Genomic DNA, 23,431 nt, shown 5'->3' on the forward strand with positions numbered 1-23,431 from the left:
TAAAATACTTCTTTATCCTGTCTCCTCACTTTCATCTACACTGATTGAAGTGGATTTAAATAGTGTCATCAATATGGGGTCATAGCTTTCACCTTTATTCACCTGCTCAGTCTATCTATGTCATGAAAAGAGCAGGTGTCCTTAATTTTTTGTAAACTCTGTGTAGTCTACACAGTAGCTTTCAACATACCAGTATGTGTAAACTTTCAAAATAAATGATGTATAAATAATCCAACATACAATAAAATACGTCAAATTATATATTTTTCAAAGGTGGTTGCAGTGCGGTTCAAAAACAGTTGTACTGCACTAGACTGCAAAACAAATTATATTCCCAATTTAGTGTGTCTTTGCAGAGGGACTCTTGTTTTGAAAAGAAACAACTGCGATCGTACTACCAGCATACTATTCTGTTGCCAGGAGAACGGTAATCTGTAAAGCAAATGGTCATCAACTGAGTCAAAACAAAAGTCATGCAGGGCGTGATCAATGGATGGTCGAGCGGAAGATTTCCCATAATCTTTTTAGATTTTAGCTGAGGGTTTAAGAATTTTTTCTAGTATAAAATAACGCTTAAAATCAATTTCGTGAGTACATGTTTGTAGTTCATGCTCCGTTTTTTAAAGTTTACATTATGGCTGTAAAAACAACAACAACATTATACACCGTCAGTTAAAATGGTATATTTACTTGAACCTAGATAATGAATTTACGCGATAACGTCATGCGAATATTACAAAAGCGTGATTACTAGGCTTCTAAATGAGAACAAAGTTTTTCCAGGAACGACATAGGGGAGAGTTTCTGGGCACATGGCAGAAAGTGCCCTACCGACTGGTTGTCATTCAGCTTGTGCTTTACCATCTTTAGCTGTGAGGTACTCGCAGGTTGACTCTTGTCAGTGCGATAGGTATGCATGAACAGGACGGGGCTCATTCTCAGAATGTACTTTTAGGAAAATTGACTATTAGTTTGTGAGATATCAGTTGAGATCACAGCTTTGCAAATGTCTGTATATAGCAGCAAGCATAAAGCACAGACTGAGCATGGGGTGGCATCAGTTTCTTGTTTTAAATGACAAGGAATATATTAGGTTTCTTGTTTTAATTCACATGGAAGATATATCTCCATCTGTGTTTTCAATATAAAATTGATCTCTCAATTTCTGTAATAACTTATTTTATTTGTATCTATACCCGTTATGGCATTTTCCTTCCTCTTTACCCTGAATTATTCGAACATCATAGTGTGGAAATACATGTAAAACACAGGAAAATCACGTTTTAGACTACTGGGCCTAATAGAATAAACATGGCAAAAACAAATGTAGACATTAATAAATGCATTTATATAGCCTCTAAAATATTTTATACAATGGTGGGGGAGTGCCAAGATGGAGAAGCGATGGTCGTGTCAGCGGTGGTCTCGTCGGAAAATTAAGATGGTTCTGCCGAGTTCATCTTCAGAGTTATTCGAGGAAGGAAAGAGAGGAAGGCTCCGTACCACTCTCTCACTTGAGTATCTTAACTAGTTATTTTCAGATGATCTCATTTTGCTCTTTTGTAGCTTTGAATACTATGTGTGTGTTTTCTATACTTGTTCGCTCCTCTCCCTGTAGACTTTACAGACGCTCCCCAACTCTTGGCTGCAACCCTTCTAATTTAGTGTACCCTGCACACACAACCCATGTGGAATTCCTGGTCTCTGGCAGCGTTTGGAACTGTCAAGTTCATCTCAGCCTATGCTGCCCTTCAGTCCCTTGACTTTTTGGCCCTGAAGGAGACATGGATCACACCAGAGAACTCCAGATGCTCTCTCTTCATCTGACTATATTTTCTCTCATAGTACAAGAGAATCTGGTCGTTGCGGTGGTGGCACAGGGCTACTCATTTCTCTTGAGTGGAGATTTTTTATTTTTCCCCTTGCTCACCTGTCCATCTCCTCATTTGATTTCCATGCTATCACTGTCACTTGGCAACTCAAGCTTAACATTGTTGTCATCTATCGCCCAGCAGAGAGTTCCTGAATGAGCTTGACACCTTAATAAGTACATTTCCTGATGATGGCTCACCGCTCTTCATACTTGGCGACTTCAACCTCCCAACATCTGCTTTCGATTTATTTACTCTTTCTTTCTGCCCTCCGTGCCTCTTTTGACCTCACCCTTTCCCAGTCCCCTCCCATTCACAAGGCAGGCAATACGCTTGACCTCATCTTTACTAGAGGCTGTTCGCCTACTAATCTCACTGCAACCCCCCTCCAAGTCTCTGATCACTACTTAATGTCCTGTTCGGTCTCCCTCTCCTCCAACCGTAGCCACACAAACCCCTCCCAGATCATCATGCGCTCTCCGACTACTCTCTCCTCTTCTATCCTATCATCTCTCCCTTCTGCTAAATCCTTCTCCCTCCTGTCTCCTGATTCTGCCTCTTTGACCCTACTCTCCTTCCTTTCCGGTCCTCATTTACTCAGCCTATTGAGTCCAATGGTCCCACACATATAGAGCTACCCTACACCTTGACCACTTTCTTCCCTCCCTTGACCGCTCAAAAAACTGCCCGCTTGACCCCATCCCATCCTCCCTTCTCCAGACCATCTCTGGATAACTTTTCCCATTCCTCACTTCCCTGATCAACTCATCCCTGACCACTGGCTGTATCCCCTTTGACTTCAAAATGACTCGAGTCGCTCCCCTCCTCAAGAAACCAACACTCAACTCCTCTGACGTCAATAACTACAGATCAGTATCCCTTCTATCTTTTCTTTACAAAACACTTGAGCGTGCTATCTCTGACCAACTCTCACTATCTCTCTCAGTACAATCTCCTTGACCCTAACCAGTCAGGCTTCAAGATGCGTCATTCAACCGAGACTGCTCTTCTCTGTGTCACGGAGGCTCTCCACACTGCCAAAGCTGACTCTCTCCTCTGTTCTCATCCTCCTAGGTCTATCTGCTGCCTTTGATACGTGAAACATCAGATCCTCCTCTACACCCTCTCAGGTCTGGGTGTCTCAGGCTCTGCACACTCTTGAATTGCATCCTACCCGAAAGGCCGCTCCAAGCAGGTGATGCGGAGAGGATCTGTGTCTGCACCACATACTCTCACTACTGGTGTCCAAAGGGCTCAGTTCTAGGCCCTCTCCTTTTCACACGATACACTAAGTAACTCGGCTCTGTCATATCCTCAAATGGTCTCTCTATCATTGCTATGCGGATGACACTGAGCAACTAATCTCCTTCTCATGACACCCAGGTGGCGACACGCACCTCTGCAAGCCTGGCCGATATCTCAGCTTGGATGTTGGCCCACCACCTCAAGCTCAACCTCGACAAGACGGAGCTGCTCTTCCTCCCGGGGATGGCCTGCCCGCTCCAAGTCCTCTCCATCACGGTTGACAACTCCACGGTGTCCCCCTCCAAGAGTGCAAAGAACCTTGGCGGGACCCTGGACAACACCCTTTTGTTCTCTACAAACATCAAAGCAGTGACTCGCTCCTGTAGATTCATGCTCTATAACGGCCGTAGAGTACAACCCTACTTCACACAGGAAGCGGTGCAGGTCCTAATCCAGGCACTTATCATCTCCCGTCTGGACTACTGCAACTCGCTGTTGGCTGGCTCCCTGCTTGTGCCATCAAACCCCTGCAACTTATCCAGAACGCTGCAGCCCGCCTGGTGTTCAACTTTCCCAAGTTCTTCCATGTCACACCGCTCCTCCGCACACTCCACTGGCTTCCAGTCGAAGCTCGCATCCACTACAAGACCATGGTACTTGCCTACGGAGCAGCAATTGGAATTGTCACTCCCTACCTTCAGGCTATGCTCAAACCCTACACCCCAACCCGAGCACTCCGTTCTGCCACCTCTGGTCTCTTGGCCCTCCCAACCCTACGGGAGGGCAGCTCCTGCTCAGCCCAGTCCAAGGTCTTCTCTGTCCTGGCACCCCAAAGGTGGAACCAGCTTCCCACTGAAGCTAGGACAGCAGAGTCTCTGTCCATCTTTAGAAAACATCTAAAACCCTACCTCTTCAAAGAATATCTTAAATAATCCTACAGCACCGACCCTCTCACCCTGACACCCCCCCAAAAAACAGCCTTTTGTGAACAAACACTCACACTTTACCTTTTCCCTCTTACTAGCTCTGACTTTGCTGATAGCTACTTTATTGAGGAAAACACACTAACTGTAAGTCGCTCTGAACAAGAGCGTATGCTAAATGAATAAAATGTCAAATGTAAATCTCATGCATATATAAATCATTGATCTGGACTTATCAGCAACATTAAAGGAATACTAAAGGATTTTGGCTTTGAGACCCTTTATCTACTTCCTCAAAGTCAGATTAGCATAATGTCTGGATTGGCATAATGTCTGCAAGTCAATGGTACTGACTTTAAGTCATTGCGCTAACGTTATTTAGCAATTACGCTAGCACTAGTAAGCAATTTTCGTTAAACTGCACGCAGACACATAAAAATGGTATCTCCGAGTTCATCTGACTCTGGGGAAGTAGATAAATGGCCTCATTGCCAACATCCCAGAGTATCCCTTTAACAGTATCTAGTTAATTTTGTTGATTCCTGTGTTCCAATTACTATAATGTCTACACTTCACAATCCCTGACAAAGAACACACATTCTGGAACTTTGTATCAATATGACAATGAGATATTCATAGCACTGTCAGTTGTTGAATAATAAGTAATGTGGTACAGGTTTGACAAGTCCTTTCAGCAAACACTGGAGCTGTGTTTCACAGAGGGGTTGACAACAATGTTGTCCTTGGGCCGTCATCTGCTTTTGAAGCCTTCCTCTTGTCTCCGGACTGGAACTCCGTATGGATCTCCAGGAAGGTTTTGTTCTTGGTCTCAGGGACTACCAGGAATATGTATACAGCCACCAATACAGAAATCACCAAGAACACCAGGAAACAGTACTGCTGCAACTTAGTCTGTGGAGGTAAAAGAGCAGACCAAACCCATCTAGAACCAGCTCTCAAAACAGCCATCTCTCCTAATTTAATATCAACCGACAGTACGGATCAAACTACTCTAGTATTGTATAACCTACTGTTACACAATTTTTTTATTTTTTTTATTTAACCTTTATTTAATTAGGCAAATCAGTTAAGAACAAATTCTTATTTACAATGACGGTCTACCCTGGCCAAACCCGGACGACGCTGGGCCAATTGTGCGCCGCTTTATGGAACTCCAATCATGGCCGGATGTGATACAGCCTGGATTCGAACCAGGGACTGTAGTGACGCCTCTTGCACTGAGATGCAGTGCTTTAGACTGCTGCGACACTAACCATACTCCTTAATTTAAAGTTGAAGTACCACGGTTGCAAACACTTGGAACCTACCACAATAAATGGAAACACCATGCCAATGACGAAGAAGCTGAGCCAGTTCACGGACCCACCGATCATGTACGCAGCAGGCCGACTGGTTTGAGTGAATAACTCAGTGGTCAAGATGTTTGTCACACCACCTCCAAAGGACAAAGTGAAGGTATAGTGTTAGTTTTAAATAGATGTATAATCAGATAATGAATAATATTGTTGCCAGATCAAAGTTTGGCAATACTGGCCTAAATGGGCAATAAGTAAGTTCTGTCGGTTACCTGGTCCCAAGCCAAAGCTGAGTATGAAAGCAAAGACGCATCCCATGCTAAGATAAGGCATCCATAGGCCTGCTCCCTGCGTTCAATGAAAGAACACAACAATTCAATCATAGAAAACTAGTGTTCTCAAAGTGGCCAGCCAAGCAACATGAAATGTCCAATGCAGCCATTTTTATCTCAATATCAAATAATTTATGGGTAACAATTAAGTACCTTACTGTGATTGTTTTCAATTAAAATTGTCAAAAAGAAACAAAAATAGCTTCTTAGCAAAGAGCAATTTCTAAAGCAAGAATTTTGCTTGGACTGTCTGAGAGTGTGGAGGGGAAAACTAGCTGTTATTGGCAGAGGTTTTGAACTTTCTTTTTTATTGGTCTATTAACTAATTTACTGCCTGGTGATGTGACCAGGCAGGCCTAAACTCCATTCCACCAAAACAGCCTAAAATTTCAGGCGGTCTTTTCAAACAACTCTTACACCAAAAGGGCATTATCATAATTGTTTAAATGTCACAGTATTATTCCAACCTCATAGTGTGGAAATATATACAGTAAAACACAGGAAAATCACATTTTTGACTGCACTGGGGCTTGTTACCCAGAAATGATTTGATATTGAGATACAAATTGCTACATTGGACCTTTTAAGGGTTGGTTTAATCAACCATAACTTAAGTGCAACACAGGTCTCTTATTCTGATTAATAAGAGACTGAAATGGAATTGTTAGATCAAATATACTTTACTTGGAAGGTGAGGGTCAGAGTGAAGCAAATGCACCAGAAAGCCATGAGGGTATACCCTCCGATGATAAGCACTTTTCGTCCCAGAGATTCGATCAGCATGCCCTGAAAGACACAGCATCTCATATGGCATACCAGCAGAAGTATACGATCATGGAGAAATAAGATCAGAGTGAAAAAAAAACTACAGCTGTAGGATATTCATTTGATTAACCTGTTTAGGATAGGGGGCAGTATTTTCACGGCCGGATAAAAAACGTACCCGATTTAATCTGGTTATTACTCCTGCCCAGAAACTAGAATATGCATATAATTATTTGATTTGGATAGAAAACACCCTAAAGTTTCTAAAACTCTTTGAATGGTGTCTGTGAGTATAACAGAACTCATATGGCAGGCCAAAACCTGAGAAGATTCTATATGGGAAGTGTCTGACCATTTCTTGTCCTTCTATAGCCTCTTTATCGAAAATAGAGGATCTCTGCTGTAACGTGACATTTTCTAAGGCTCCCATAGGCTCTCAGAAGGCGCCAGAACGGGGAATGATGACTCTGCAGTCCCTGGGCGAAAAACAGTAGGGGTTTTGGAAAGTGGTCGTTCTGAGAACAATGACACTGGCGCACGCGTGCATGTGAAGACTCCATTTTCTATTTTCAGTGTTTGAACGAAAACAAGGTCTCCCGGTCGGAATATTATCGCTATTTTACGAGAAAAATCGCATAAAAATTGATTTTAAACAGCATTTGACATGCTTCGAAGTACGGTAACGGAATATTTTGAAATTTTTTGTCACGATACGCGCCGGCGCGTCACCCTTCGGATAGTGTCTTGAACGCAAGAACAAAACGCAGCTATTTGGATATAACTATGGATTATTTGGAACCAAAACAACATTGGGTGTTGAAGTAGAAGTCCTGGGAGTGCATTCTGACGAAGAACAGCAAAGGTAATCCAATTTTTCTTATAGTAAATCTGAGTTTGGTGAGTGCCAAACTTGGTGGGTGTCAAAATAGCTAGCCATGATGGCCGGGCTATCTACTCAGAATATTGCAAAATGTGTTTTCACCGAAAAGCTATTTTAAAATCGGACACCGCGATTGTATAAAGGAGTTCTGTATCTATAATTCTTAAAATAATTGTTATGCTTTTTGTGAACGTTTATCGTGAGTAATTTAGTAAATTCACTGGAAGTTTTCGGTGGGTATGCTAGTTCTGAACGTCACATGCTAATGTAAAAAGCTGGTTTTTGATATAAATATGAACTTGATTGAACAAAACATGCATGTATTGTATAACATAATGTCCTAGGAGTGTCATCTGATGAAGATCATCAAAGGTTAGTGCTGCTTTTAGCTGTGGTTTTGGTTTTTGTGACATTATATGCTAGCTTGAAAAATGGGTGTGTGATTATTTCTGGCTGGGTATTCTGCTGACATAATCTAATGTTTTGTTTTCGTTGTAAAGCCTTTTTGAAATCGGACAATGTGGTTAGATAAAGGAGAGTCTTGTCTTTAAAATGGTGTAAAATAGTCATATGTTTGAAAAATTTAAGTTTTGGGATTTTTGAGGAGTTTGTAATTCGCGCCACGCTCTATCATTGGATATTGGCGAGGCGTTCCGCTAGCGGAACATCTTAACCTGTTGCAAGAGAACTTTCTTTTAATGCAGGACATTTAAAACTTGTAGTGTATTTGAGGTTTAAAAAGGCTTCTGAAGTTTGGAATTTCGACTTTAAAATTTCAGACTTGATTTTCCTTTACTGAAAATGTATCAACTCCTAAAAAAATGGCCATTAATTATAAATCCACATAATTCACATTTCCTGTTGCTGCGGGATTAAGATCCTACAGCTGTAGTCAACACATCTTAAATATGTTAATCCACCAGATGAATAGTAACATAAATCATAGCATAGCATTCAATGAGAACAGTACTGTCATACCAGCATAACATGATGAAATTAGCGATCAGTCATTAAAGAGGATTCTAAAAGACTCATAAATCCATGCAAAGAGGCATGGGGTTGTATGATATTTTCGCTCTACGATGGACTCCATGCATGCTACTAAATACTTGGAAATATACAGTACCAGTCAAAAGTTGACACACCCTACTCATTCCAGGGTTCTTCTTTATTTTTTACTATTTTCTACATTGTAGAATAGTAGTGAAGACAAACTATTAAATAACACATATGGAATCATGTAATAACCCCCAAAAAAGTGTTAAACAAATCCAAATATATTTTATATTTTAAATTCTTCAAAGTAGCCACCCTTTGCCTTGATGACAGCTTTGCACACTTGGCATTCTCTCAACCAGCTTCATGAGGTAGTGTAACGAGTGCGCTGAGAGTCGCGAAGCAATTACAGGGAGTGAATATTTAATAAATGGAACATAATACAAAACAAGAAACACGAACAGCACACAGACATGAAACTGAAATAATAACGCCTGGGGAAGGAACTAAAGGGATCCCGGGAATCAGGAGCGGACCTGTCACCTCTGCTGAGGCGCGGGAACCTGTCGAACCGGCTGAGGCACGGGAGCCTGGCGACCTAGAGCGCCGCAGAGGGAGTATATGTGACAGTACCCCCTCCCTGGCGCATGGCTCCAGCCACAGGACCCTGACCAACGGGACGATCCCGTGGGTCAGGAGCGGACCGGTCGCTCCGCTGAGGCGCGGAAATCTGACGAACCGGCCGAGGCGTGGGAGCCCGACGAGCCGGCCGAGGCGTGGGAGCCCGACGAGCCGGCCGAGGCGTGGGAGCCCGACGAGCCGGCTGAGGACACCCGGACCCGACATCCCTTCCAACACACAAAAAACACTCCGTGATGCTTCCCTTAGGTGAGGCATTATTCTGTAACGAGTGCGCTGAGAGTCGGGACGCAAGTACAGGGAGTGAATATTTAATAAATAAACAGAACATAATACAAAACAAGAAACATGAACAGCACACAGACATGAAACTGAAATAATAACATCTGGGGAAGGAACCAAAGGGAGTGACATAAATAGGGAAGGTAATCAGGGAGGTGATGGAGTCCAGGTGAGTCTGATGATGCGCTGGTGCGTGTAACGATGGTGACAGGTGTGCGCATCATGAGCAGCCTGGTGATCTAGAGCGTGAGTGACAGTATATGTGACAAGTAGTCACCTGGAATGCATTTAAATTAACAGGTGTGCCTTGTTAAAAGATAATTAAGTAATGCGTTTGAGCCAATCAGTTGTGTTGTGACATGGTAGGGGTGGTATATAGAAGATAGCCCTATTTGGTAACAGACCAAGTCCATATTATAGCAAGAACAGCTCAAATAAGCAAAGAGAAACAACAGTCCATCATTACTTTTCGACATGAAGGTCAGTCAATCTGAAAAATGTCAAATCCTTGGATAGTTTCTTCAAGTGCAGTCGCAAAAACCATCAAGCACTATGATGAAACTGGCTCTCATGAGGACCACTAAAGGAAATGAAGAGTAAGGAAGTTCAGAGTTACCAGCCAGAAATTGCAGCCCAAATAAATGCTTCACAAGTAACAGACACATCTCAACATCAACTGTTCAGTGGAGACTGCATGAATCAGGCCTTCATGGTTGACTTGCTGCAAAGAAACCACTAGTAAAGGACACCAATAAGAAGAAGTGACTTGCTCGGGCCAAGAAACACGAGCAATGGACATTAGACCAGTGGAAATCTGTCCTTTGACCTGATGAGTCCAAATTTGAGATTTTTGGTTCCAACTGCCGTGTCTTTGTGAGACGCAAAGTAGGTGAACGGCTGATCTCTGCATGTGTGCTTCCACCATGAAGCATGGAGGAGGTGTGATGGTGTGGGGGTGCTTTGCTGGTGACACTGTCTGTGATGTATTTAGAATTCAAGGCACACATAACCAGCAAGGCTACCACAGCATTCTGCAGCGATACGCCATCCCATCTGGTTTGCGCTTAGTGGGACTATCATTTGTTTTTCAACAGGACAATGACCCAAACACACCTGCAGACTGTGTAAGGGCTATTTGACCAAGAAGGTGAGTGATGGAGTGCCTCATCAGATGGCCTGGCCTCCACAATCACCCGACCCCAATCCAATTGAGATTGTTTGGGATGAGTTAGACCGCAGAGTGAATGAAAAGCAGCCAACAAGTGCTCAGCATATGTGGGAACTCCTTCAAGACTGTTGGAAAAGCATTCCAGGTGAATACCTCATCAAGCTGGTTGAGAGAATGCAAAGAGTGTGCAAAGCTGTCATCAAGGCTACTTTGAAGAATCTAAAATCCTAAATATATTTAGATTTTATAACACTTTTTTTGGTTACTACATGATTCCATATGTGTTATTTCATCATTTTGATGTCTTCACCATTATAATGCAATGTAGAAAATAGTAAAAAATAAAGAAAAACTACCAACTGTTGAACGGTACTGTATGTACTATGACCAATAGTTGACACTCACACAGGTAAGGGCAGTGAGGCATTCACAGGCTCCTGTGCCCACAGTTACGTAGGGTATGTTAACATCTGGAATTCCGGCCTCCTCAAACACATAATCTGTATAAAAATAAATCTGCAAGAGAGAGAGTGATAGAAAACAAATGAAACACAGGTCCTTCACACTATACCCTATAGTGTATACCAGGGATAGACATGCAGTCAGAGCGAGCCCTAGCCTTTTGGGGCCCTAAGTAAAATTTTGTTGGGGGGGGGTTGATCCGCAAGCCAACAAAAGGGGGGCTGCAGCCAGTTGCCTATACCTGGTGTATACCATATATCACAGTTGAAGTCGGAAGTTTACATACACCTTAGCCAAATACATTTAAACTCAGTTTTTCACAATTCCTGACATTTAATCCTAGTAAAACATTCCCTGTTTTAGGTCAGTTAGGATCACCACTTTATATTAAGAATGTGAAATGTCAGAATAATAGTAGAGAGAATGATTTATTTGAGCTTTTATTTCTTTCATCACATTCCCAGTGGGTCAGAAGTTTACATTCACTCAATTAGTATTTGGTAGCAGTGCTTTTAAATTGTTTAACTTGGGTCAAACGTTTCGGGTATCCTTCCACAAGCTTCCCACAATAAGTTGGGTGAATTTTGGCCCATTCCTCTTGACAGAGCTAGTGTAACTGAGTCAGGATGTAGGGCTCCTTGCTCTCACACGCTTTTTCAGTTCTGCCCACAAATTTTCTAAGGGATTGAGGTCAGGGCTTTGTGATGGCCACTCCAATACCTTGACTTTGTTGTCCTTAAGCCATTTTGCCACAACTTTGGAAGTATGCTTGGGGTCATTGTCCATTTGGAAGATCCATTTGCGACCAAGCTTTAACTTCCTGACTGATGTCTTGAGATGTGGCTTCAATATATCCACATAATTGCCCATTCCTCATGATGCCATCTATTTTGTGAAATGCACCACTCCCTCCTGCAGCAAGCACCACCACCACATGATGCTGTCACCGCCGTACTTCACGGTTGGGATGGTGTTCTTCGGCTTTCAAGCCTCCCCCTTTTTCCTCCAAACATAACGATGGTCATTATGGCCAAACAGTTCTATTTTTGTTTCATCAGACCAGAGGACATTTCACCAAAGACTACTATCTTTGTCCCCATGTGCAGTTGCAAACCATAGGGCTATTTACAGATTGGCTATGTACAGGTGCAGTGATCTGTGAGCTGCTCTGACAGCTGGTGCTTAAAGCTAGAGAGGGAGATATAGTCTCCAGCTTCAGTGATTTTTGCAGTTCGTTCCAGTCATTGGCAGCAGAGAACTGGAAGGAAAGGCTGCCGAAGGAGGAATTGGCTTTGACCAGAGAAATATACCTGCTGGAGCGCGTGCTGCGGGTGGGTGCTGCTATGGTGACCAGTGAGCTGAGATATGGCGGGGCTTTACCTAGCAACGACTTATAGATGACCTGGAGCCAGTGGGTTTGGCGACGGATATGAAGCAAGGGCCAGCAAACGAGAGCATACAGGTCGCAGTGGTGGGTAATATATGGGGCTTTGGTGACAAAACGGATGGCGTGATAGACTGCATCCAATTTACTGAGTGAGTATTGTTACTGAGAGTGTTGGAGGCTATTTTGTAAATGAAATCGCAGAAGTCAAGGATCGGTAGGATAGTCAGTTTTACTAGGATATGTTTGGCAGCATGAGTGAAGGATGCTTTGTTGTGAAATAGGAAGCCGATTGTAGATTTAATTTTGTTTTTGGAGATGCTTAATGTGAGTCTGGAAGGGGAGTTTACAGTCTAACCAGACACCTAGGTATTTGTAGTTGTCCACATATTTTAAGTCAGAACCGTCCAGAGTAGTGATGCTGGATGGGTGGGCAGGTGTGGGCAGCGGTCGGTTGAAGAGCATGCATTTAGTTTTGCTTGCATTTAAGAGCAGTTGGATGCCACGGAAGGGGAGTTGTATGGCATTGAAGCTCGTCTGGAGGTTAGTTAACACAGTGTCCAAAGAAGGGCCAGAAGTATACAGAATGGTGTCGTTTGCGTAGAGGTGGATCAGAGAATCACCAGCAGCAAGAGCGACATCATTGATGTATACAGAGAAAAGAGTCGGCCCGAGAATTGAACCCTGTGGCACCCCCCATAGAGACTGCCAGAGGTCCGGACAACAGGCCCTCCAATTTGACACACTGAACTCTATCAGAGAAGTAGTTGGTGAACCAGGCGAGGCAGTCATTTGAGAAACCAAGGCTGTTGAGTCTGCTGATAAGAATGTGGTGATTGACAGAGTCGAAAGCCCTGGCCAGGTCGATGAATACAGCTGCACAGTATTGTCTCTTATCGATGGCGGTTATGATATCGTTTAGGACCTTGAGCGGTGCTGAGGTGCACCCATAACCAGCTCGGAAACCAGATTGCATAGCGGAGAAGGTACGGTGGGATTCGAAATGGTCGGTGATCTGTCTGCTTTTGAAGACCTTAGAAAGGCAGGGTAGGATAGATATAGGTCTGTAGCAGTTTTGGTCTAGAGTGTCTCCCCCTTTGAAGAGGGGGATGACCGCGGCAGCTTTCCAATCTTTGGGGATCTCAGACGATACGAAAGAGGGGTTGAACAAGTTAGTAATAGGGGTTGCAACAATTTCGGCTGATCATTTTAGGAAGAGAGGGTCCAGATTGTCTAGCCCTGCTGATTTGTAGGGGTCCAGATTTTGCCGCTCTTTCAGAACATCAGCTATCTTTATTTGGGTGAAGGAGAAATGGGGGAGGCTTGGGCAAGTTGCAGTGAGGGGTGCAGGGCTGTTGACCGGGGTAGGGGTAGCCAGGTGGAAAGCATGGCCAGCCGTGGAGAAATGCTTATTGAAATTCGCAATTATTGCGGATTTATCGGTGATGACAGTGTTTCCTAGCCTCAGTGCAGTGGGGAGCTGGAAGGAGGTGCTCTTATTCTCCATGGACTTTACAGTGTCCCAGAACTTTTTGGAGTTAGTGCTACAGGATGCAAATTTCTGTTTGATAAAGCTAGCCTTTGCTTTCCTAACTGCCTGTGTATATTGGTTCCTAACTTCCCTGAAAAGTTGCATATCGCGGGGGCTATTCGATGCTAATGCAGAACGCCACAGGATGTTTTTGTGGTGGTCAAGGGCAGTCAGGTCTGGAGTGAACAAAGGGCTATATCTGTTCCTAGTTCTACATTTTTTGAATGGGGCATGCTTATTTAAGATGGTGAGGAAAGCACTTTTAAAGAATAACCAGGCATCCTCTACTGACGAAATGAGGTCTATATCCTTCCAGGATACCCGGGCCAGGTCGATTAGAAAGGCCTGCTTGCTGAAGTGTTTTAGGGAGCGTTTGACAGTGATGAGGAGTGATCGCTTGACCCGCAGACCCATTACGGACGCAGGCAATGAGGCAGTGATCGCTGAGATCCTGGTTGAAGACAACAGAGGTGTATTTGGAGGGCAGGTTAGTTAGGATGATATCTATGAGGGTGCCCGTGTTTACGGATTTGGGGTTGTACCTAGTGGGTTCATTGATAATTTGTGTGAGATTGAGAGCATCAAGCTTAGATTGTAGGATGGCCGGAGTGTTAAGCATGTCCCAGTTTGGGTTACCTAACAGCACGAGCTCTGAAGATAGATGGGGGTCAATCAATTCGCATATGGTGTCCAGGGCACAGCTGGGGGCAGACGGTGGTCTGTAGCAAGTGGCAACGGTAAGAGACTTGTTTCTGGAGAGGTGGATTTTTAAAAGTAGAAGCTCAAATTGTTTGGGCACAGACCTGGATAGTAAGACAGAACTCTGCAGGCTATCCCTGCAGTAGATTGCAACTCCGCCCCCTTTGGCAGTTCTATCTTGTCGGAAAATGTTATAGTTAGGGATGGAAATTTCAGGGTTTTTGGTGGTCTTCCTAAGCCAGGATTCAGACACGGCTAGGACATCCGGGTTGGCAGAGTGTGCTAAAGCAGTGAATAAAATAAACTTAGGGAGGAGGCTTCTGATGTTAACATGAATGAAATCAAGGCTTTTACGGTTACAGAAGTCAACAAATGAAAGCGCCTGGGGAATGGAAGTGGAACTAGGCACTGCAGGGCCTGGATTAACCTCCACATCACCAGAGGAACAGAGCAGGAGTAGGATAAGGGTACGGCTAAAGGCTAAAAGAACTGGTCGTCTAGTACCTTCAGAACAGAGAGTAAAAGGAGCAGATTTCTTGGCAAGGTAGAATAGATTCATGGCATAATGTACAGACAAAGGTATGGTAGGATGTGAATACAGTGGTGGTAAACCTGTGCATAGGGTGACGATGAAAGAGATATTGTCTCTAGAAATATCATTTAAACCAGGTGATGTCACCGCATGTGTGGGAGGTGGAACTAAAGTGTTAACTAAGGCATATTGAGCAGGGCTAGAGGCTCTACAGTGAAATAAGGCAATAATTACTAACCAAAACAGCAATGGACAAGGCATATTAACGTTAGGGATAGGCATGCGGAGCCGAGTGATCATAGGAGTCCAGTGAGTGGCTTCAGACAGCTAGCGGGCCGGGGCTAGCAAGCTAGCAGAAGGGCCTTTGAGGGACGTCGCGACGGAAGAAAGTCTGTTGTGGCCCCCTCATGCTGTTACGTCGGCAGACGGATCAGCAGGGCTCCGTGTGGTAAACCAGGCCAATTGGCAAAATAGGTATAGTGGCCAAAGAATTTGTCCGATGGGCCTCTTAAGCTAAAAACTATAGTTTGTTAACAAGAAATTTGTGGAATGGTTGAAAATTTGTTTTAATGACTTCAACCTAAGTGTATGTAAACTTACGACTTCAACTGTATATACTGTACATGTATACTCAGTGTCAAATTTAGGTATAGGCGACATGGGCAGCCGCCCAATGCGGAATCTTGCCGGGGGTGGCATGGGGTGCCGCACAAAAAAAATTGGAATGGTGACATTTGCGCGATCGGTTTTCTATCGCTCATTTCCACGTCACGTCAATGATATCATGTCACCGTGTGGGACTGTGGGTCAATTAACCTTGTCGAAGTGGGCGCCCTGATTCTAGTTTGTGAGGTAGGCAGGCTACTGCCTGGGAAGGTCTCCCACTCAGAAGTACGCGATGGGGAGGGGGGCGGTGGTAGGTTGACCTTAGGTCTCCCCACTGGAAGCCCGAGGTAGGGGGAGTGGGGAATCTATCAAATAGCACACCTCTAACTTTGTACTGTACTAATGCAATTAGTCAAATCCGTCACACTACGAAATGCTACCAAATAAACCACAATTCATTCATAATACTGTGAATATACAGTTGAAGTCAGAAGTTTACATACACTTAGGTTGGAGTCATTAAAACTTGTTTTTCAACCACTCCACAAATTTCTTGTTAATTAACAAACTATAGTTTTGGCAAGTCGGTTAGAACATCTACTTTGTGCATGACACAAGTAATTTTTCCAACAATTATTTACAGACAGATTATTTCACTTATCATTCACTGTATCACAATTCCAGTGGGTCAGAAGTTTACATACACTAAGTTGACTGTGCCTTTAAACAGCTTGGAAAATTCCAGAAAATGATGTCATGGCTTTAGAAGCTTCTGATAGGCTAATTGACATCATTTGAGTCAATTGGAGTTGTGTGTACCTGTGGATGTATTTCAAGGCCTACCTTCAAACTCAGTGTCGCTTTGCTTGACATCATGGGAAAATCTAAAGAAATCAGCCAAGACCTCAGAAAAAAATTGTAGACCTCCACAAGTCTGGTTCATCCTTGGGAGAAATTTCCAAATGCCTGAAGGTACCTCGTTCATCTGTACAAACAATAGTACGGAAGTATAATCACCGTACTTTGGTGCGAAAAGTGCAAATCAATCCCAGAACAACAGCAAAGGACCTTGTGAAGATGCTGTAGGAAACAGGTACAAAAGTATCTATATGCACAGTAAAACGAGTCCTACATCTACATAACCTGAAAGGCCGTTCAGCAAGGAAGAAGCCACTGCTCCAAATCGCCTTGAAAAAGCCAGACTACAGTTTACATCTGCACATGGGGACAAATATTGTACTTTTTGGAGAAATGTTCTCTGGTCTGATGAAACAAAAATAGAACCGTTTGGTCAAAATGTTTGTAGGAAAAAGGGGGAGGCTTGCAAGCCGAAAAACACCTTCCCAATCGTGAAACACGGGGGTGGCAGCATCATGTTGTGGGGGTGCTTTTCTGCAGGAGGGACTGGTGCACTTCACAAAATAGATTGCATCAGAAATGGGAAATTATGTGGATATATTGAAGCCACATCTCAAGACATCAGTCAGGAAGTTAAAGCTTGGTCGCAAATGGGTCTTCCAAATGGACAATGACACCAAGCATACTTCCAAAGTTGTAGCAAAATGGCTTAAGGACAACAAAGTCAAGGTATTGGAGTGGCCATCACAAAGCCCTGACCTCAATCCCATAGAAAATGTGTGGGCAGAACTGAAAAAGCGTGTGCGAGCAAGAAGGCCTACATCCTGACTCAGTTACACCAGCTCTGTCAAGAGGAATGGGCCAAAATTCACTCAACTTATTGTGGGAAGCTTGTGGAAGGATACCCGAAACGTTTGACCCAAGTTAAACAATTTAAAGGCAATGCTGCCAAATACTAATTGAGTGTATGTAAACTTCTGACCCACTGCGAATGTGATGAAAGAAATAAAAGCTGAAATAAATCATTCTCTCTACTATTATTCTGACATTCCACATTCTTAAAATAAAGTGGTGATCCTAACTGATCTAAGACTGGGAATTTTTACTAGGATTAAATGTCAGGAATTGTGAAAAACTGAGTTTAAATGTATTTGGCTAAGGTGTATGTAAACTTCCGACTTCAACTGTATAGTTTCACAGACATATTGTTGCATTTTTTTTCTGGTTTGTGCGAAATCGTTGAGAATAATATAAAACCAGTCTGAACACCACCAAGGTGAATTGGTTTAGTCTGGACTCTTGGTTGACAGTGTTGGGGGATGGGTCATGTATTGATACTCGAGTGCCAAATCAACACATATTTGTTTCTAGTTCTCTGTTACTTCTTTTTGATATTTATGAGTCTTATTTTTGTATTTATTTTTTATATTTATATAGTTTTCAATGTTATGATTATTTATTTGTGTTGTTCCAATTACAGTTAGTACAGAATTATGCTTTTTGGGGGGGGGGGCTGAAGGGGGGGTTCGCCCATGGAGCCATACAAGCTAGAACCGCCACTGTGTATGCCCTATAACAATCTGAATGTCCTGCAGGTATATGCATTTAACATGAGAGTTCTGTGAATGGAATATTGTACATTTAAACCAACGTCTTCTGATCTCAACTGACTTCAGTTCACACTGATAAACATGGCAGCCCCGAGGGGACATAGGGTCATGTGTGGAAATTTGGTCTGTTGCTAACGTACAGCGTTGATGCCGTTGAGCTGCTGGGCAGCGTTGAGCAGGATGATGGTGAGGACTTGCCAGCGGAGGCTGCGGTCCATGAACAGCTGCCAGGGCTTCTTGGGTTTAATGCCAATGGCGCTGACCCTCTCCCTCTCCATGTCCTCCCACTCGCGATCAAAGTTATCCGCGCCGTGGAGTTGCTTCATCGCTGTCCACAGGAAACACAAGACACAGCTCACATGGTCTCTCTCCACTCCACGCTTCATTTATTATCCCTCATACTCATAACAGGAATCCACTCATTCACCCAGCCAGCGTAACCAAACCAAATCAGACAGACACAGCGGGATACACAGAGGTATTTATTTGATTAGCTAGGATTGTGTGAGTAATGAGAGACATTGCCGATTCGCAGTGTAACATGCTGTTACAGTATGCACTGCAGTCATGTGCTTGACCCAGTATGTCTCTCAAGGGGAAAGATTTGTACAATTTATGTTTCCCGACCCTTCTGATCTCAGATAAAGGAAGAATCATCACCCCCTCCAAACGTTCCGTAATGTCAAATCAATGTTCAGGTACGGAGTGACACAGCTCGGCTCTCTTTTTTTAGGTGAATGATCGTAGGTTACGTTACAATTTAGGTTTGCACACTTTGATCCTGCTTCTTTGCTAAAACAACTGTTTTCTGTCTCAATACTTTTCAGCACGATGACTGTTGTCAGTCCTTATGCGAGAGAGCTCGTGGTAGATCTTTTGACATGTGATTGGAACATACCTTTTCTACATCCGACGTCATCCCCTCTGTCGATCAGCAGGTAGCGAGGGCTCTCTGGGAACCAGGGCAGTATGATGAGCTGCAGGAACGCTGGGATACAGGTGGTGCAGAGCAGGATGGGCCAGTGTTCTTCTTTACCGAGGAGCTCACTGCAGGATCATAGACACTCATTATAGGAACGCACACAAGACATTATGCGCAGTCTTCATTTCAAAGTACTCTGGAAGTTAGTGGGCAATAGTCCAGGATGATCTAAACTTACTTAAGCCCAATCACCTGTCCAGTAAGGATGCCCCCGGTGATGAAAATAGAAGTCCCCATCGCCATGGCACCACGAAGTGCCCTTGGGGCGATTTCCCCCAGATACAGTGGCTGAACGCATATGCCGATACCTGGCAATCAGCATATTATTTGAACAAAGTGTGGCACAGTAACTTACAGACAAGACAGAACCTTCAATAAATATACATTTTTCAACACATCCAGCTTAGAAATAAAGACTGCAAACTGCTGATGTCAACACTTCACTTGACTAACGCACTGACATATTTACCCGCATTTACTCCGGTGAAAAATCGTCCAACGATGAGCAGTTCAAATAATCCAGTGGGGTAGCTCAGGCCCATCAACAGAGCAGCCAGTAAGGCAAATGCGTTGTTCATCATTAGTGTCCCCTTTCTTTGACACAGAATAATTGCCGTTAATTAAACTTGTATTGAAAGTGCCTTGTTTGGCTAAAAAAATGCATGCAGTCTAATGGATATTGCCAAAATAGTAATAGTCTATGTGTAAAATTGGAGACTGACACAAATATCCAAATGAGGATTCAAGGCACTATTAACAAAACACTTCTTTATACCTCCCTAATCTAATGGCCAGTGTTCCACCTATACTTGCTCCAATAAATCCTCCTATTGTGAAAATGGACACGATGTTGGACCACAGGAGAGTGAGGTATTGCTCTGAGATGTCCTCATCATAGCGCTCCAGCCAGGTTTGGTTGATGAAATTCTGCACAGACTGAGAAAAAAAAGCACCCCTAACTCAACATAGCCTTGAAAATCAGACGCACTGCTCACAGCTGAAATGGAATTGTAATTTGCATGACTTAAGAACGTATTATACCTCTGAATGTGCGTGACAAATGTACCAACACACAGCAGTTGCACAATACTGAAATGAAATGGTAGAATTCATCTGTTTTTACTCAAAAGGATTACATGTTACATGCTCGTAAGTGTTACATTTTTTTTTGTCACGATTCCCTTGTAATGTGCCCTAAGATTTACATGGAGCCTCCAGGGCTGCGTGTGACTACTTAGACTGACTGTTTTCTGAACACACAGACATGGTCCAATGAGGACAGAATACAAATGATTATCCAATGTCAGTATCATCTTCTCATGAATTCAATAACACCAAAACATTTTCTATTTAGCCATCTAAGTATATTCAACTTAAAGGAGCAATCTGCGGTTGAAAGAATGACAAAATGTAATCCCCTCCACTGTTTCAGTAAAAAGCTGAGGGAGGGGTCTGGATAAATGTAACCAAGCTCAAATTCATAGACCGAGCTATTGATGCAATGGCTGGACCATCCATGATATACAAATTATAGTTTAAACCATGTTTTAAGGCTATACAGTGTTTACATTGACTTTGTTTACAAACATTGGAATAAAATAAGCTCACATTTTGGGTTGTGATGGGGTACAGCAGTTGAACTAAGTTATATTTAAAAGTTATATTTATAAGTTATATTTAAAAGTGATATTCTTAAAGAATAAGTAGGTCCATGTCATTAATTAAGTCCCAAAATGGATGTAGCAACTTCCCGATCCCCCCTTTTAAGTAGACACATATTGACAATGATGTCTTACCTTGGTGGGGGCATTGATGATCGAAATATTATAACCATATTGAAAGGTTCCTCCAATGCAAGCTGCACAAATTGCCAGTAGAAGGGATTTGTTTGGACGCTGCAACCAATAACACACATAATTGGTGGTTTAGCATCAGATAATATGTGCAGATTCTATGCTGTACTTTTCAACTTTCAGTATTGAACAGAAAAAAGGATAACTCTAACAGGTGTAGCCCAATCATGATCATATTTTACTATTAGATAGCTGTTAGAAGTTCAAATGAGGCACAAATACATATCAAATATATTTTAGCTAAGGTTATTAATTACAATAGCCAAGTGTAGACAATGAAATAGGCTATAGGTTGCTTTAATTAAATAACTTTATAATAATTTGAGTCCCTGTTTGCAGGTGAAGGACACCAAAAACAGTGGGCTTAGTTAGTTTAAAACAAGATATGTATTATAATGCATGTATTTATTATTTATCATTGATTAAATATAACTTAGAATTCACACTAATGATAATAATAATAACAACAACAATAAAAATAATAACAATACATGCATTATTACTGTTGTTATTATTATTACTAATATAGCAATAACACTTCTTCTTCTTCTTCTCCTTCTTCTTTATTATTATTATACATACCTTAATTTTCTCTTTTGTTTCTGTGCTGCCTTCAAGCAAAAGTTGATATTCCGTATCTCCTTTAGTCATTTTGAGTCCTGTTTTTTGTTTTATCTACAGTATGTACAACTTCAGATTGTATACAGGTTTTTCTGTCTAGCCAAAGGCAAAGTGCAAAAGTTGCTCTCTCCTAGGCTAATGTAGACTACTCATCCTCAAGTGGAGTGCCTTTCGAGGATGTGGTCGGGAAGCGCAGTAAATATAGTGAGGAAAATACAATTGATCAGTTGTTCCTTGGATGACCCAGTGTCCCCTCGTCTGAGCATAACATTGCATTACAGACTTCTCTCTTTTTAACGAGTGGGAAACTCTGCACTCTTTACACACAGTAACCATTAAATATGCCATGAAACACCTTTCTCTATCACACACCGGTTACAGATAATACATTTTGTGCGGAAATCTTCATCAAGCAGTAGGCTATTTTTTACCTTTCTCATGAATAAAAGGCCTACCTCTTTCTTTAATTCTGCAGACACTTCATTGCTATCCATTTTGAATCTCGTTCATTGAGCCCGACAAATAAAAAGGCACTATTTATACAAGTAAAGCAACTGCAGCCTACTTATGGATTAAACCTAGGCTATTTATGGTCTGGTCACACCCATACTAGTTGTAGGTGTGATGATTCCATTGTAGCCTAGGCTGTGTTATTATCACTAGCATGAAGGTGTTTAATGAACTCTTGACAGCATTCCTTTAGGCTACTCTGTGCTATCAGTAGGCCTATGAAAGGTGCAATTTAAAAGGTATAGCCCAGGTCTTATTTGAAAACCATGCACAAAAACTAAGAAGAGGTATATTGAATTATTGGATTTGACCTATTTTATGGTCATCAGTGTGGCAATTTTCCTTTTTGATTATAAAGACCTCATTGTTTGTGAAGTCAAGTGACCAGAAAAGCTCATAAGCCCCTTCTTGGTTAGCAGGATGGTCATTCCACTGTTTCCGGATAGGCTACATGCCTTTGCTATAATTTCAATGATTTCCATTTCTACATTAATTTTCACAATGGGAAAAAACTGAAACCTCTTTCTTCAGTTTATTGACTATAGCCTATAGAGTCTAGCTAGCCCTATGGACTGCATACCTTTCACTAGACCTACAGTATATAGTAGCCTAACCTTACAAGTTTACACAAACATATTGGACTTGGAATGTCAAAATGCCTAAATTCTTACCCAATTTGTAGACAAAGAGACCCTTGTATTTACTTATATTATATGATGTAGTCTACTAAATTAATACTACTGTGAACAGTGCTACTGACATAGGCCTTGTTCAATTGAGCTGTACTTCTACATGTTTGTCTCTGGGCGGCGCTGTCAAGCCTTCTAAGGGATGTGACTAGACGGGATACGGTTTATGTCAGAATGGCACAGAATATATTTTTAGAATTTACGCAGCAGGTTAGGATAATTAACGTAGCAAGTTTGGATAATTCAATTATTACACAGATTACACTATTCCAAAACCAAACTGCATAGGATATTTCCTGGTACATCCCCTATGTGTGATAAATGTCAGGCTGAGCAGGGTACACTACTCCACTGCTTTGCGCTATGCTCTAACCTGTATGGGTATTGGTGTGGAATTGTTGGGGTCCTCTCTGAAGTTCTGGAGACATCAATAGACCCAGACCCGCTTCTGATAATCCTGGGAGTGTCCGATTCCCTAAACGGATTAACCAACTCCCCAAAACAACTCATTTCTTACAGTCTCAATTCGGCAAAAAAAATAAAATCTAATCTTGTTGTTTTGGAAAAAGAGGGAAGCGCCCTCTACCAAATGATGGCTCAGCGAATTGGCAAACACTGTACACTTAGAAAGAATTAGATATATTCTGAACAATAAATTATCAACATTTGATCAAATC

General features: G+C 42.4%; 1 protein-coding gene across 1 annotated transcript; it reads right to left on the reverse strand.

The window, feature by feature from the left end:
* Window positions 1-4,124: 4,124 nt before the first annotated feature.
* On the reverse strand, window positions 4,125-23,119 carry slc2a11b (solute carrier family 2 member 11b). The gene is made up of 12 exons (XM_045702959.2): window positions 21,517-23,119; window positions 20,878-20,976; window positions 19,857-20,017; window positions 19,551-19,675; window positions 19,260-19,389; window positions 18,998-19,146; window positions 18,240-18,427; window positions 10,823-10,933; window positions 6,372-6,473; window positions 5,628-5,703; window positions 5,368-5,495; window positions 4,125-4,951 (listed from the first exon to the last, which is right to left on the reverse strand). The coding sequence occupies exons 1-12, from the start codon at window positions 21,583-21,585 to the stop codon at window positions 4,754-4,756; spliced, it is 1,536 nt and encodes a 511-aa protein (XP_045558915.2). The 5' UTR covers window positions 21,586-23,119; the 3' UTR covers window positions 4,125-4,753.
* Window positions 23,120-23,431: the final 312 nt, after the last annotated feature.

This window comes from Salmo salar, chromosome 20 (assembly GCF_965601325.2).
Source record: "Salmo salar chromosome 20, fSalSal1, whole genome shotgun sequence".
In the NCBI taxonomy this organism is placed as follows: domain Eukaryota; kingdom Metazoa; phylum Chordata; class Actinopteri; order Salmoniformes; family Salmonidae; genus Salmo; species Salmo salar.